This window comes from Lathyrus oleraceus, chromosome 4, assembly GCF_024323335.1.
Source record: "Lathyrus oleraceus cultivar Zhongwan6 chromosome 4, CAAS_Psat_ZW6_1.0, whole genome shotgun sequence".
NCBI classification, from domain to species: domain Eukaryota; kingdom Viridiplantae; phylum Streptophyta; class Magnoliopsida; order Fabales; family Fabaceae; genus Lathyrus; species Lathyrus oleraceus.
The window spans coordinates 137,358,655-137,370,594 of record NC_066582.1 but is presented as its reverse complement, the minus strand read 5'-3'; the positions used below and the strand labels follow the sequence as shown (position 1 = coordinate 137,370,594).

At 39.7% G+C, this 11,940-nt stretch overlaps 1 protein-coding gene across 1 annotated transcript; it reads left to right on the top strand.

Annotated features, from left to right (window-relative positions):
- The first annotated feature begins 903 nt into the window (after nt 1-903).
- On the top strand, nt 904-1,524 carry LOC127136403 (secreted RxLR effector protein 161). Its single transcript, XM_051062961.1, has 2 exons — nt 904-1,154; nt 1,236-1,524. Exons 1-2 carry the CDS (start codon nt 904-906, stop codon nt 1,522-1,524), a joined length of 540 nt encoding a protein of 179 aa, XP_050918918.1.
- The last annotated feature ends 10,416 nt before the right edge of the window (nt 1,525-11,940 follow it).

The window sequence follows — 11,940 nt, the reverse complement described above, 5'->3', positions numbered from 1 at the left end:
AGATTCTCTTAAGGAAGCACATACATCTCTAATGGATGAATGTTGTAATGTTTCTGATACTTTAGTTGAAAAGAATGAAGTTGTGGAATGTGTTGAGTGTACAATTTTAAAACATGAAATTGAAACTTTTAAGGGACACCTACATATGCTACTTCACTATCTTGTACTTGTTCTAGTTCTTTGAGTGAAAGAGGGAAGGTTTTTAAGAAAACCCCAATATCATTAAAAGAAATAGAAGAATCATTTCATCTAAAGCTATTTACCATTATTGTGGAGATAAGGGTCACATCAAGCCTCTTTGTCATGTTATGAACATTTAAGTTCCCAATGATAAAATAACATGGAATCCTAAGTGTGCCTCAACTAACCCCAAGGACTCAACTAAAGTTTTGTACCTAGTTCTATCTATTATTGTTTTATGCATGAGTGTCTAGGAATCTTTATGGATTCTCAGGACACGTGAAGGAAGATGTATCCAATCATATTTGTGATTGTATTGCATTTTTTTTCTGTATTTGCGTTGTTATTTGTTGATGTTGCTTGTGCAGAAAGTTTAGTCTTAAATCATCGTAGTTGGTATGATTGTTTTATTCTCCTTTATCTTCGTGTAGTTGCACTTTATTTATCTTATTTATGTTTAATTATTCTCATTGCCTCGTAATCATTCAAATACTTTTAATATGCATCAAAACTACTTTTCACATGCATCAAGAATTATTTTGCATGTGCATTAAAGTTAATTTTCATTTGCATCAAAATAATATTTTTGTTGCATTAAAATCTTGTTCAATGAATTCTCCTTGTCTTAAATGGTTTTCGCATTAATTTTATTTTCATAATCATAAGCAAAGCATATTCTTTTAGCTCAAACTTACGTTGATGATATTGTATTTGGCACCGCTAATGAATCTCTATGTCAATATTTTGCGAGTTTTACACAGAGAGTTTGAGATGTCACTTATGGAAGAGCTAACATACTTCTTAGGATTGCAAATCAAGCAAGTCGAGGAAGGCACTTTCATAAGTCAAACTAAATATTGTTTAGAGCTTCTTAAGAAGTTCGATATGAAAGATTCTAAGATTATCTCAACACCTACGACTTTAAATGTGCTTATTGACAAAGATGAAAGAGGAGTGGATTTCGACGTAACCAGGTATAGAGGTATAATTGGATCCTTACTTTATTTAACAACAAGTAGGACATATATCATGTTTAGTGTGTGCATGTGTTATAGATATCAAGCATCACCTAAGGATCCCCACTTTAAGATCGTAAAACGTATTTTGAGGTATCTTAACAGAACCTTCCATCACAGTTTTTGGTATCATAAAGGTAGTGCTTGTAGCTTAGTAGGCTATTCTGATTCCGATTTTGCGGGATGGAAGTCGGATAGGAGAAGTACTAGTGGTACATGTCACTTATTTAGAAGTTGTTTAGTTTTTTGGCATAGTAAGAAGCATCATAGTGTTTTGCTTTCTACCGTCGATGATGAATATGTAGTCGCTGGTAGTTGTTATGCATAAGTCTTATGGCTAAAGCAATAATTATTAGACTATAATTTAAAACTTGGATGAGTTTCGATTAAGTGCGAGAATACTAGTGCAATGAGCCTCCCTAAGAGTCCGTGATGCGGTCAATAACTTGATGCGGTGTTCGCAAGTATACGAACGTGTCAGAGTAATATAAAAGATTGTCGAATCCACAGAGACCAAGTGTCAATCTATCGTTATCTATTGTTATGGTGTTTATCAAAGGCAATCGAAATGGGTGTTTTTGTAGTGTGCAATGAAAAGTAAAGTTTCGGATATAATTAATAAAGACAGGGTCGAATGTAATTCACGTAATCAATCAATAATCCAAGTACTTGCTAATAGAATTACTTATGGGCAATGTTTCCTACTTTGAAAAGAACTAATTTAACAGGAACTGTCGCTTTCGCGTATTCAAAACCGAGTTGTACTCCCTAATCAAACCCTCTTATTGTCACTTATAAAAAGGCGCGTATTGCGTTAGAGTAGTAAACCTATTTTTAAGAAATATAGTATCTTGACTAAGTTGAAAAGTATTATAACCTGGATTTCTTAACCAAAAGAGGTTCTTACGAACCAGACTCTAAACTTATAAACGCGTCCGAAAATAGTTTTAAAATCTCTTTTCTTCTTAATGTTAAAATCTCCTAATGAACTAAACAAAGCGCTTTCGTTGTTTTTGAAATAGTTAAAAACAATTAAGTTTAAAAAGACGTTGGACGGCTTTCGATCTTACCCAACGGAATTGAAGTGCGGGAAAGCTTAATTTGAAAGTTAAAATAGCCCTTAAGTGTTTCTACGAACAATTGTACGGATTATCGGTTCAATTATGATCCTTACATTCTAACCTTATAAATTTAGCTAGACATGGTAAAGTAAAAGTGCATTAAAATAAATAAAAGTAGTGCGAGTGCGGAAAGTAAATAAAAGTAAAGCGAGTGCGAGGAAATAAATAAAGTAACGCGAGTGCGAGGAAATAAATAATTTAAAGCGAGTGCGAGAAATAAATAAAGTAAAAGCGAGTGCGAGAAATAAATAAAGTAAAGGCGAGTGCGGGAAATAAATAAAGTAAAGACGAGTGCGGGAAATAAATAAAATAAAAGCGAGTGCGGGAAATAAATAAAGTAAAGACAAGTACGGGAAATAAATAAAATAAAAGCGAGTGCGGGAAATAAATAAAGTAAAGACAAGTAATAAAAACCTGCTCCAATCGGAGGGCTGAGTAAATTGCAATGCGGAAAAGAAAATGGCGGCAGGATTAACTTCCTTCCAAAATGCTCCAAACTCGATTACAGACTCTATCACAGACTTGATTACACGATTGTGGTAACACTCCAATGCGAAGCGATTACCACTATAAAATACCGAATATATGCCTAAGTGAAATAAAGTTGCTTCTGAGTTTGCCTCTGCTCTAAGTTTGGATGATTGTAAAAGTGAATTCGCGTTTCTATTTATAAGCAAGTAAAAAGATGGAAATGACTTGGATGCCCTTCAACTTGAAAATAGGAGGGAACCGTTTTTCCTCTTGTGGCGCCCGCCACAAGGCCATGGCGCCCGCCACAAGCACAATATGGGGCGCCTTAGTGGAAGTAGTGGGAAAACGTGGGAGTTGATGGAAGTTGAATTTGACACGTCATGGCTTGGTCTGTGGCGCCCGCCATTGGGTAGGCCATAAGAGCAAAATGCTGAATTTTAGGGTTTTGGGCTCTTTTTCGCTCCTTTTCTTGATCGGGGCTCCGATTAAAGTGAAAACCTGAAAACAAAGGAAAACATACCAATAACACAACAAAATGATAATAAAACAGCTAGAATGCATGTGAAATCGGAGTCGAAAATACGTAAATTTTAGTGTGATCAAACTCTCCCACACTTAAACCTTTGCTTGTCCTCAAGCAAAACATTATAAACGCTCATAAAAGAAAAACTGGTGTAAACGAGTGCTTCAGGTAAAAATTCTAAGTTCAAGTCGGGATACAGTGATAGGTACTAACTGAGTGAACTAAGGGTATCATGATGACACTAATCCGCGAATACGGACATAAACTTCATTCCTATATTAACCAACCCATATTATCCCACAATACCTAGGCCTGCCTCTTCATCTCTTTTGTGTCCTTTTCATTCAGGCGCAATCACATTAAGCCCGTTATCCGTACATGCTTCATAGTAGAGTGGCCTGTTAGTGATTATCATCAGAGCTTGGGGTTTCTGGCACATAAACATGTGTAAACCCTTTTATTGGACCCAACTGTAGTTGTGGGGGATCGGATCGTAATCTGCCCTACCGAGTTCAGTGCCAGATACCTCTGAACCAACTAGCAAGGGTACTGCTTTTCTTTTTCTTTTCTTTTTTGTAGCAATTTTTTACAATTCTTTGGTTTAAATGACTTTGTGAGGGTCACCTATACCGGAGTTGCCTTTTTGCTTTCTTTTATTTTTTTATTTTTTTCTGGATCATTCACTTATTTGCATCGGTCCCCTACGTAGAGGATGCATAGGCCGGAGCTGACTGCTGAGATAAACTACTAAGGACTTATACGGAAATGATGATTAAGGCCATGGTATATGGGGTTTCGGGAATGATTCCTATATTTACAAAGCTTATGGTGCTAAAACAGATACTGATGTTTCGCAAAGTTCTCCCAAGTCACCGCATCCTTACTCAAAACATGTCCTTAAAACCTGAAAACTTTCGAAATAACACTATTTTCTTTTGCAAAAATTTTTGGTGGGGCTAAAGGTATGGGGAGGTAGGATTGTACTAAGGATCTACTATATTTGGTGACTCGTCAGACTCATGCATTATACTAAAAAGCAAAATAAACAACTAAAAGGAAATAAACTATCTAAAAACAGCAAAGAAAAAGCGATAAACGAGAAAAGCAATAAAGAAAAGACGATAGAGTCTCCTCCCACACTTAAATCGAACATTGTCCCCAATGTTTCGAAATAAGATAAGGAAGAGTTACCTGGCAACCTATTGCTGACCACTAGTGCCCTCGCCATCCTGAGGTGGACGACGTGGTCGGGTACGACGACGGTCTCTCTGATCCATCCTCGCCATCAGGGCATCCTGAGCGGTCCTCACCTCTCGAAGGTTACCTATAATGGAACCTTGAGTGGCTTCAATTAGTGCCATGTGTCTCTGGTGGTATTGTTGCTGACGGGCTTGTGAATCTGTGATCGTTTGCAGAGACTGTGGAACAGTGTCATAGGACCTGTTTGACCTCCGCTGCGATTCTTGCATGAAGTTCATATTATCCGTCATTTGTTGCTGGAGGGTAGAGAGTAGGTCGTCACGCCTTTGCTCTCTAGCCAGGTAGTCACGCCACATCTCCTCTGTAATATAGAAGCCAGGAGTGGTACCTGCAGAAGAAGAAGATGGTGCGGTGTGTGGTGGTGAAGGATGATGGGGGGACACATGTGGTACGAGAGATCTCTGTCTCCGATCATATTCATCATCGGTGTCATGTCCCGCCTCATCCAGAATGTTAGGAGGAAGAGGACCCAAAACAGGTGGAGCATCTAAATCGTAGGTCCAATTCCTCTCATCATGTATATCTGTACGTCTAGTGCAAGGTAGAATAATAGATGGGATGGCTACACCATGAACCATAAATGTATAACCTCAGTCTCTCCTTGAGCGGCACAATTTCATGTCTCTCAGAAATTTTAAGTTAATTGTGCGAGGAGGCAAGGGGTCTAGGGTAGCCATCTCATTGTTCAGGTTAAATGCCCGAGCAATAGACGTAATCAATCCACCAAAAGAAATCGGTCCCGCCTTATTTAGAGTTAAAATCATATGGGCGAGCATGAACAAAACCGAATTAATTCGCCTATTTGTGAGGCTTCCTTGCAAATATAGAAACTCTCTAGCATTAACCTTATTTGGATTCTCCCGGCCAAAAATAGTGCATGCCAACAGATATCTAAAAACTCTGATGGCTGGGTTATGGATAGTGGAGGCAAGAACTCCTTCAAAAGAGTTTATGGAAGTGTTTGATAAACGCTCCCAGAAGGAAAATACCTCAACAGACCATTCGGAATCCAAAGGGGCCTCACAAATAGCACCTTCCCCATGAGGGATCCCTAACAAGCTGGCTAGTTCGTCGGTACTGAATTGGTATTCAACAACAAACATTCTAAATTTGACAGTACTAACTGTGCTAGCAGTGTTAGGGTTGACAATATAAATTAAGGAACTTAAAAATTCGATTGCCAACCGCTCATAGGTGGGTTCTTTGTTGATAAAGAAATTATGCAAACCTAAGTTGTTTAATAAATGGAAAATGCTATGGTAGATACCTAAAGTGTAGAGACAGTTTTCGTCAACATACCTTGTCGGGAGGATTTCCCGATTTTGCAACCGTTCAATAATTTTTCTTTGTCTCTCCCCCGGTTTCCCTCCTCGAAGAATGAATCTGTTAAAATCCATTTGAATGCTCTTGAAGAAGATGAAGTGGTTGGTGAAAAGGTTGGATTTTTACAAAATCCGACGGATGAAATTGAAAATGGAAAGTGGAATAATGATTTGTGTGGTGTGGTGGTTAGGAAAGTATGAGCTTTTTGTGGGTTCAAGGATGTTTTTCCAAGGTGAAAAAAATGGGTTTGGGAGGTTGTAAGTTGCAAAAATGGTGAAAAAAAAGGGTCTGCCCCGACCATTTACAGACGCTGTGGCGGGCGCCACAGGTCCTATGGCGGGCGCCACAAGGCAAAATCTGGCTGGGCCAGATTTTGGTCCTTTGGTTTGGGCTTCTCTTGTCTTTTGGCTTTGAGGGGTCTGGATAGCATTTGTCTTGTGATTCTCCTAGTTTCTTTGACTTGCATAATTTTATAAAAGTAAAAACGAAAAATAAAAAAGTGAAACTGAAACAAAAACAAAAACAAAAACAGAAATTAAATATATATAAATAAATAACTGAAAAATTAAAATGCAAATAAAATAAATGTAAAACATATATAGATAAAAATAGAGATACTAATGTATAGTAGTAGTTTATATAATATTCAAATGCGATAATATAAAATGAGTAATGCAAATACGAGAAATATATAAAAGAGAAATAAAATGAAACGAAATGGTGAGATCAGGTAGTAGGGGTGTCGTCTGCCTGAGTGGATCCACGGAGCACGGCTATCTCCTGCCTGAGCTCTGCGATCTCCTGGTATAGACAATCGGCTTCAGTAGCATGGGTGAGATCAGACACTCCCATCTGTAAAGTTAGGTCATCCACCTCCTGTCTAAGCGCTGCGATCTCTCTACGACCCTCAGCAATCTGGGTGCGTATGTCGGGTGTCTGCAATGAATGATTATTAGAGAAAACAGTGATTCTAGGAGATGGTGGTGTAGGCGTGTATTCAGCAACGGGTGGCGATCTCGGTGCCTCGACGGTCTCTCCCTGGCCCTCTAGAGCATAGCTCCAATTCGCTGGATCATGCACACTGGTCATCATAGGGTCTGGCAGTGTGAAATAATGGATAGCGTCATTGTCGACTAGCAATCAGAACTGACATGGGTGGAAAGAGGCTCTCCTCATCAATCCTCTGGTCAAACAGAAATCGATGTCCACGGTAGTGTATCCACGGTAGGTCCGAAGATGCAACAGCTTGCAAGACAGACCTAAAGCGACAACAATCTGTGTGATGATTCCACCAACATGTATGACACCTTCGGTGGATCTGGAGATACCGCTGAGATTGTCTAATAAAAAGTTCCCACATGCTACTGGGCGAGACTGGGATGCACAAAATAATAGGAAGATCTCCTCTTCACTCAGTAGTGCCTCTGCATCCGGTCTTCCCAGGAAGGAATGTGCTAATATCATCTAAAAGTATCTGAAGGCGGGGTTATGTATGACATGAGACAGCTGCATAGATGGATCCTGGCTTCCGCCACCTGATATATCACTCCAAAACTTCTCCACTTCCTTACCCAGGAAATATCCCATAGGTGTCTCCGGGATAGCATCAGGAGTAGTCTGGAAACCCAATAAGTCGCCGAACTCTTTCTGGCTGAAGGAGTATTCAACCCCGAAAAGCCTGAAAGCAGCATACCTATCTGGTCCAGAGTATGGGTCATAGTCGAATGAACTCAGGAACTCCAAAGTCAGGTTCCTATATGTGTTACTCAAATCATCAGCAAATTCGTCTCAGTGAAGTTGGTGGCTAAGGAATCGGATACTAGGCTCGATACCCAGTGCCTCCATACAGTGCTGGTCAGGATAACGTGTGGGTGCCATAGGGCGCTGATACAAAGCGATGTAACGCTCCCTCTGAGCATTATCTCTATAGGCCACATGCATGTCATCAAAATCCTGCATCCTGGTAAAAGTTAAGAAAGTGATCCTGAAAATACAAACCATTCAAATCTTAGTCTTAATGCAAAATATGATAAAATAAAATAAAAATAAAAATAAATGCGAAAAAGTAAAATGAAAGAAAAACCATGGGTTGCCTCCCACGCAGCGCTTGTTTAACGTCAATAGCTTGACGATTAGAATTTATACACCTATAGTAGTAGGAATTGATGGATCAATTAGGGTGTGGCTCGAGTAGTATGCTGGAATGTCTCCTCCTTCGTAGAGCTTCAGTCTTTGTCCATTTATAATGAATGGACTACATGTATCGTTCTTGATTTCTACGGCTCCGGATCTCAGAATCTTGGATACTTCGAAAGGACCAATCCATCTTGAACGTAGCTTTCCAGGGAAGAGTCGCAACCTAGTGTTGAAAAGGAGAACAAAATCGCCTATATTGAAGTTTTTCTTTACTATTCTTTTGTCGTGATAGGCTTTTGTCCTCTCTTTATATATTTTTGCATTCTCGTAGGCAGATTGCCTAAGCTCTTCTAATTTATGAATGTCTAGGGTACGCTTTTCTCCAGCGGCTAGGTAGTCTAAATTCAAAGTTTTAATGGCCCAATAGGCCTTATGCTCTAATTCGAATGGTAAGTGACAAGATTTTCCATAGACTAGTTGGTAAGGAGTAGTTCCTATAGGGTTTTGAAAGCGGTTCTATAGGCCCATAATGCTTCTTGAAGCTTCTGAGACCAGTCTCTCCTAGAAATAGAAACAGTTTTCTCTAGGATTTGTTTTATCTCCCTATTAGATACTTCTACTTGGCCACTAGTTTGTGGGTGGTACGGTGTTGCTACTCTATGCCTAACTCCATATTTTCTTAAAAGTTTGTCAAATATTCTCGATATAAAGTGTGATCCTCCATCGCTTATGACTAAACGTGGTGTTCCAAATCTAGGGAATATATAGTTTTTAAATAATTTGATTACTACCCTAGTGTCGTTTGTGGGTGCAGCTATAGCTTCAATCCACTTAGACACATAGTCTACGGCTACTAAGATATACCTATTTCCTAAGGATGGTGGAAAAGGTCCCATGAAATCTATACCCCATACGTCAAAGAGTTCTACTTCCTGAATGTTTCTTAAGGGCATTTCATCACGTCTTGAAATGTTTCCAGTGCGTTGGCATCTATCACATTTGACAATGCAAGCATAGACATCACGTCACATGGTAGGCCAGAATAGGCCAGCTTGAAGAATCTTGGCGTATGTCTTAGAGGTGCTCGCATGTCCATCATAGGGTGCAGAATGACAATGCTCGATAATACTATTTACCTCTTCTTCTAGAACGCAACGGAGAAAAATGCCATCTTTACCCCTTTTGAAAAGGAGCGGTTCGTCCCAATAGAAGTTTCTCACATCGTGGAAGAATTTCTTCTTGCGGTGGTAGTCAAGATCAGGGGGTACTATATCAGCAGCTAGGTAATTAACGAAATCTGCATACCAGGGTACGTTACTTATTGCTAAGGAATTTTGGGGGTGCTCATAAGGATCTAGGTTATTGTCTTCAATGGTTTCTACTCTAGCTATCAGTCTATCATAGGCGAAATCATCATTTATGGGTGTCGCATTACGCGAAAAACCGGCGGGAAAACGAAACAACAAAGCCGCCATCGTGCGTTATTTATCCCAAAAGAGGGAAAGGAAACACTCGAAGTAAACCTGGAAAAGAATGGTCTCGCGACCAGAGAGAGATGGGATCGGGAGTCGGTTATGCGAAGGGAAGGTATTAGCACCCCTACGCATTCGTTGTACTCGACGGGATCCACGCACAAAAGAATAGAAGAAAGGTTGCTAAAAGACTACTCAAACACTGCACAAGGCTGGAAGGAAACACAGAAAGACGGAAGAAACGGGACTCGGCAGGATATCGCATCCTGGGCCTACATAGTCTATCAGACACAGACATCAGAGTCGACGTAGTTCAAGACAGGGGAAACGTGCTCGCTAGGATGTCGCATCCTATGCATACGTATCTTCTCTAATCAGAGAAGAATCAGAGCACTCGTAGCTCGGCTAACGCACGCCAAACAAAACCACACAGGAAACCGACTGCCAATCGTTGGACTTACGTCAGACTCCACACAAACAGGAAAACACGGAAACCGAATGCCAATCGCTGGACTTACATCAGACTCCGAACCAACAAACATACACACAGGAAACCGACTGCCAATCGCTGGACTTATGTCAGACTCCAACAAGCAAACAAAGGGGTTGCAAAAGAAAAAGGGCACCCGGAGAGATCAGCTCATCTCCTACCTACGTACCTCATCTGGTATGAGGATCAGGGCGACGTAGTTCCCCTAAACAGGGAAAGAACTTCTAACCTAACCAGAGACTGGGAAATGACAAACTAGAAGGGAGCCTGACTCGAGCCTAATAGTTATCATGTAATCCACAATGGTCCTAGGTTGAGGTTTTTATCCTAACTTGCACAGGAAGCAAGCTATCCTAAACAGCACAATCAAACAAACAAGCACAATAAAGAAATCACACACACTATATGCAAACAATTGGGCTCATACAGGGCTAGGCTGCAGAAACAAGCCAACTGGAATGGGGTGTTTTTATCTCTTAACCCTAACATTGAGAGTTAGGGTGAAGCAGATGAAATGGGAATGAGGGGTGTGCCTCATAGCTCTTATCCCTGGCCTGGGAGAGCTTGACTCAAATAGAAAGTGTGGGAGTTCAGAATGTAGGAACTCTTCTCCACAGATGACTGACACTACAAGATCTTGGGTTCTTATTCACAATGCATCAACACATGGTGTGTGAGCAAAGCGAATGACACAACTGAATAGCAGGGGATGGATTACACATCCCTTTTATCTGCCAATTGCCTCTTAAGAGGACTTTTACCTGCTTGGCACAAAATTAAACATTCACACACATTGCCTCTTAAGGAGGGCTTCAGACAGGTGCCTACCAATAACAGTAGGTCTTCCAGACTACATGAAGATCAAGGAATTATACCTCAGTGGTATGTCAACCACAAGCAAGCAAAGCAAAGTTCAAATGAACTTAAAGCAACTTAGGTACCTGTGGAAACAGCTAAACCAATCAGTACACCCAGATAAACAGTCAATAGTCAATATCAGACAGACAGACAAAACCAATCAAACAACAATGAGCAATCCCTAAACACAAGTAAATTGTCCTCAAAGCCTACAAAATAAACCAATGTTAGCCAATAACAACATATGATCAAGCTCAAATTAAGGAGCAACCTCAACCATGGAAATGTATACTTGAACCTGAAATCACAACTCAAATGGTAAGTAACAAACCACTAGGTCAAAGCCTAGGGTCAAAAGAGGATCAAAAATCCAAAACAGAACCTCAAACTCAACACAAAGCATGTTTATCCACTCAAGAACAAGTCCTAAAGAGGACCAAAGCAAAATCATTATGCAAGTTCATGTAATAGGCATGTGAAGTCAAAGACCAATTCAAGGCACCCAAATGATCATCATGAATGAAAATTCTCAATCAAAACAGAAATGATTCAAATAATTATGGAAAACTTCATGAGCAATCAAGACATCCACAACATCCATCACACAAAAAATCAGAACCATTGGAGATCATTTGTCATGGAAATCACATTGTACAAGTTAGACAACCAAATGTGTGACACAAATTGTTACACCATGTTAACACAAGCATAAAACAGAATTGGAGCATGGGAAAAATGTCAAACTAAAACCAAAATGTCCATCAATGTGTCTAGAATCAGCATGCAAAATTTCAAGTTCATTGGATTAAAATCAAGCATTTCACAAAGGAAAGAGTAAGGCAAGGTCACAAATGGATACATGATCACATAACCTAGCACCAAATAAAATCCAGCCATGCACAATTTTGGAAATCATGATCATAAAAAACTAGACATTGTAAGGAGCATTTTGCAAAAAATTGGGATTGATTTGGATGATTTTTCAATTTGTTATGATTTTATGAAGTTTGGAAAAAATTTGAAATCAAAACATGAACAAGCATGGCAAAATATGTGAAAATGATGAAGCAATTGGACAAACGCGCTCGGT

Bases quoted from the DNA above. Each gene is read 5' to 3' on its own strand.
- LOC127136403 (XM_051062961.1), top strand. From the start codon at position 904: ATGAATCTCTATGTCAATATTTTGCGAGTTTTACACAGAGAGTTTGAG. The intron at 1,155-1,235 runs GTATAGAGGTAT...CATGTGTTATAG, and splicing joins GTGGATTTCGACGTAACCAG to ATATCAAGCATCACCTAAGG.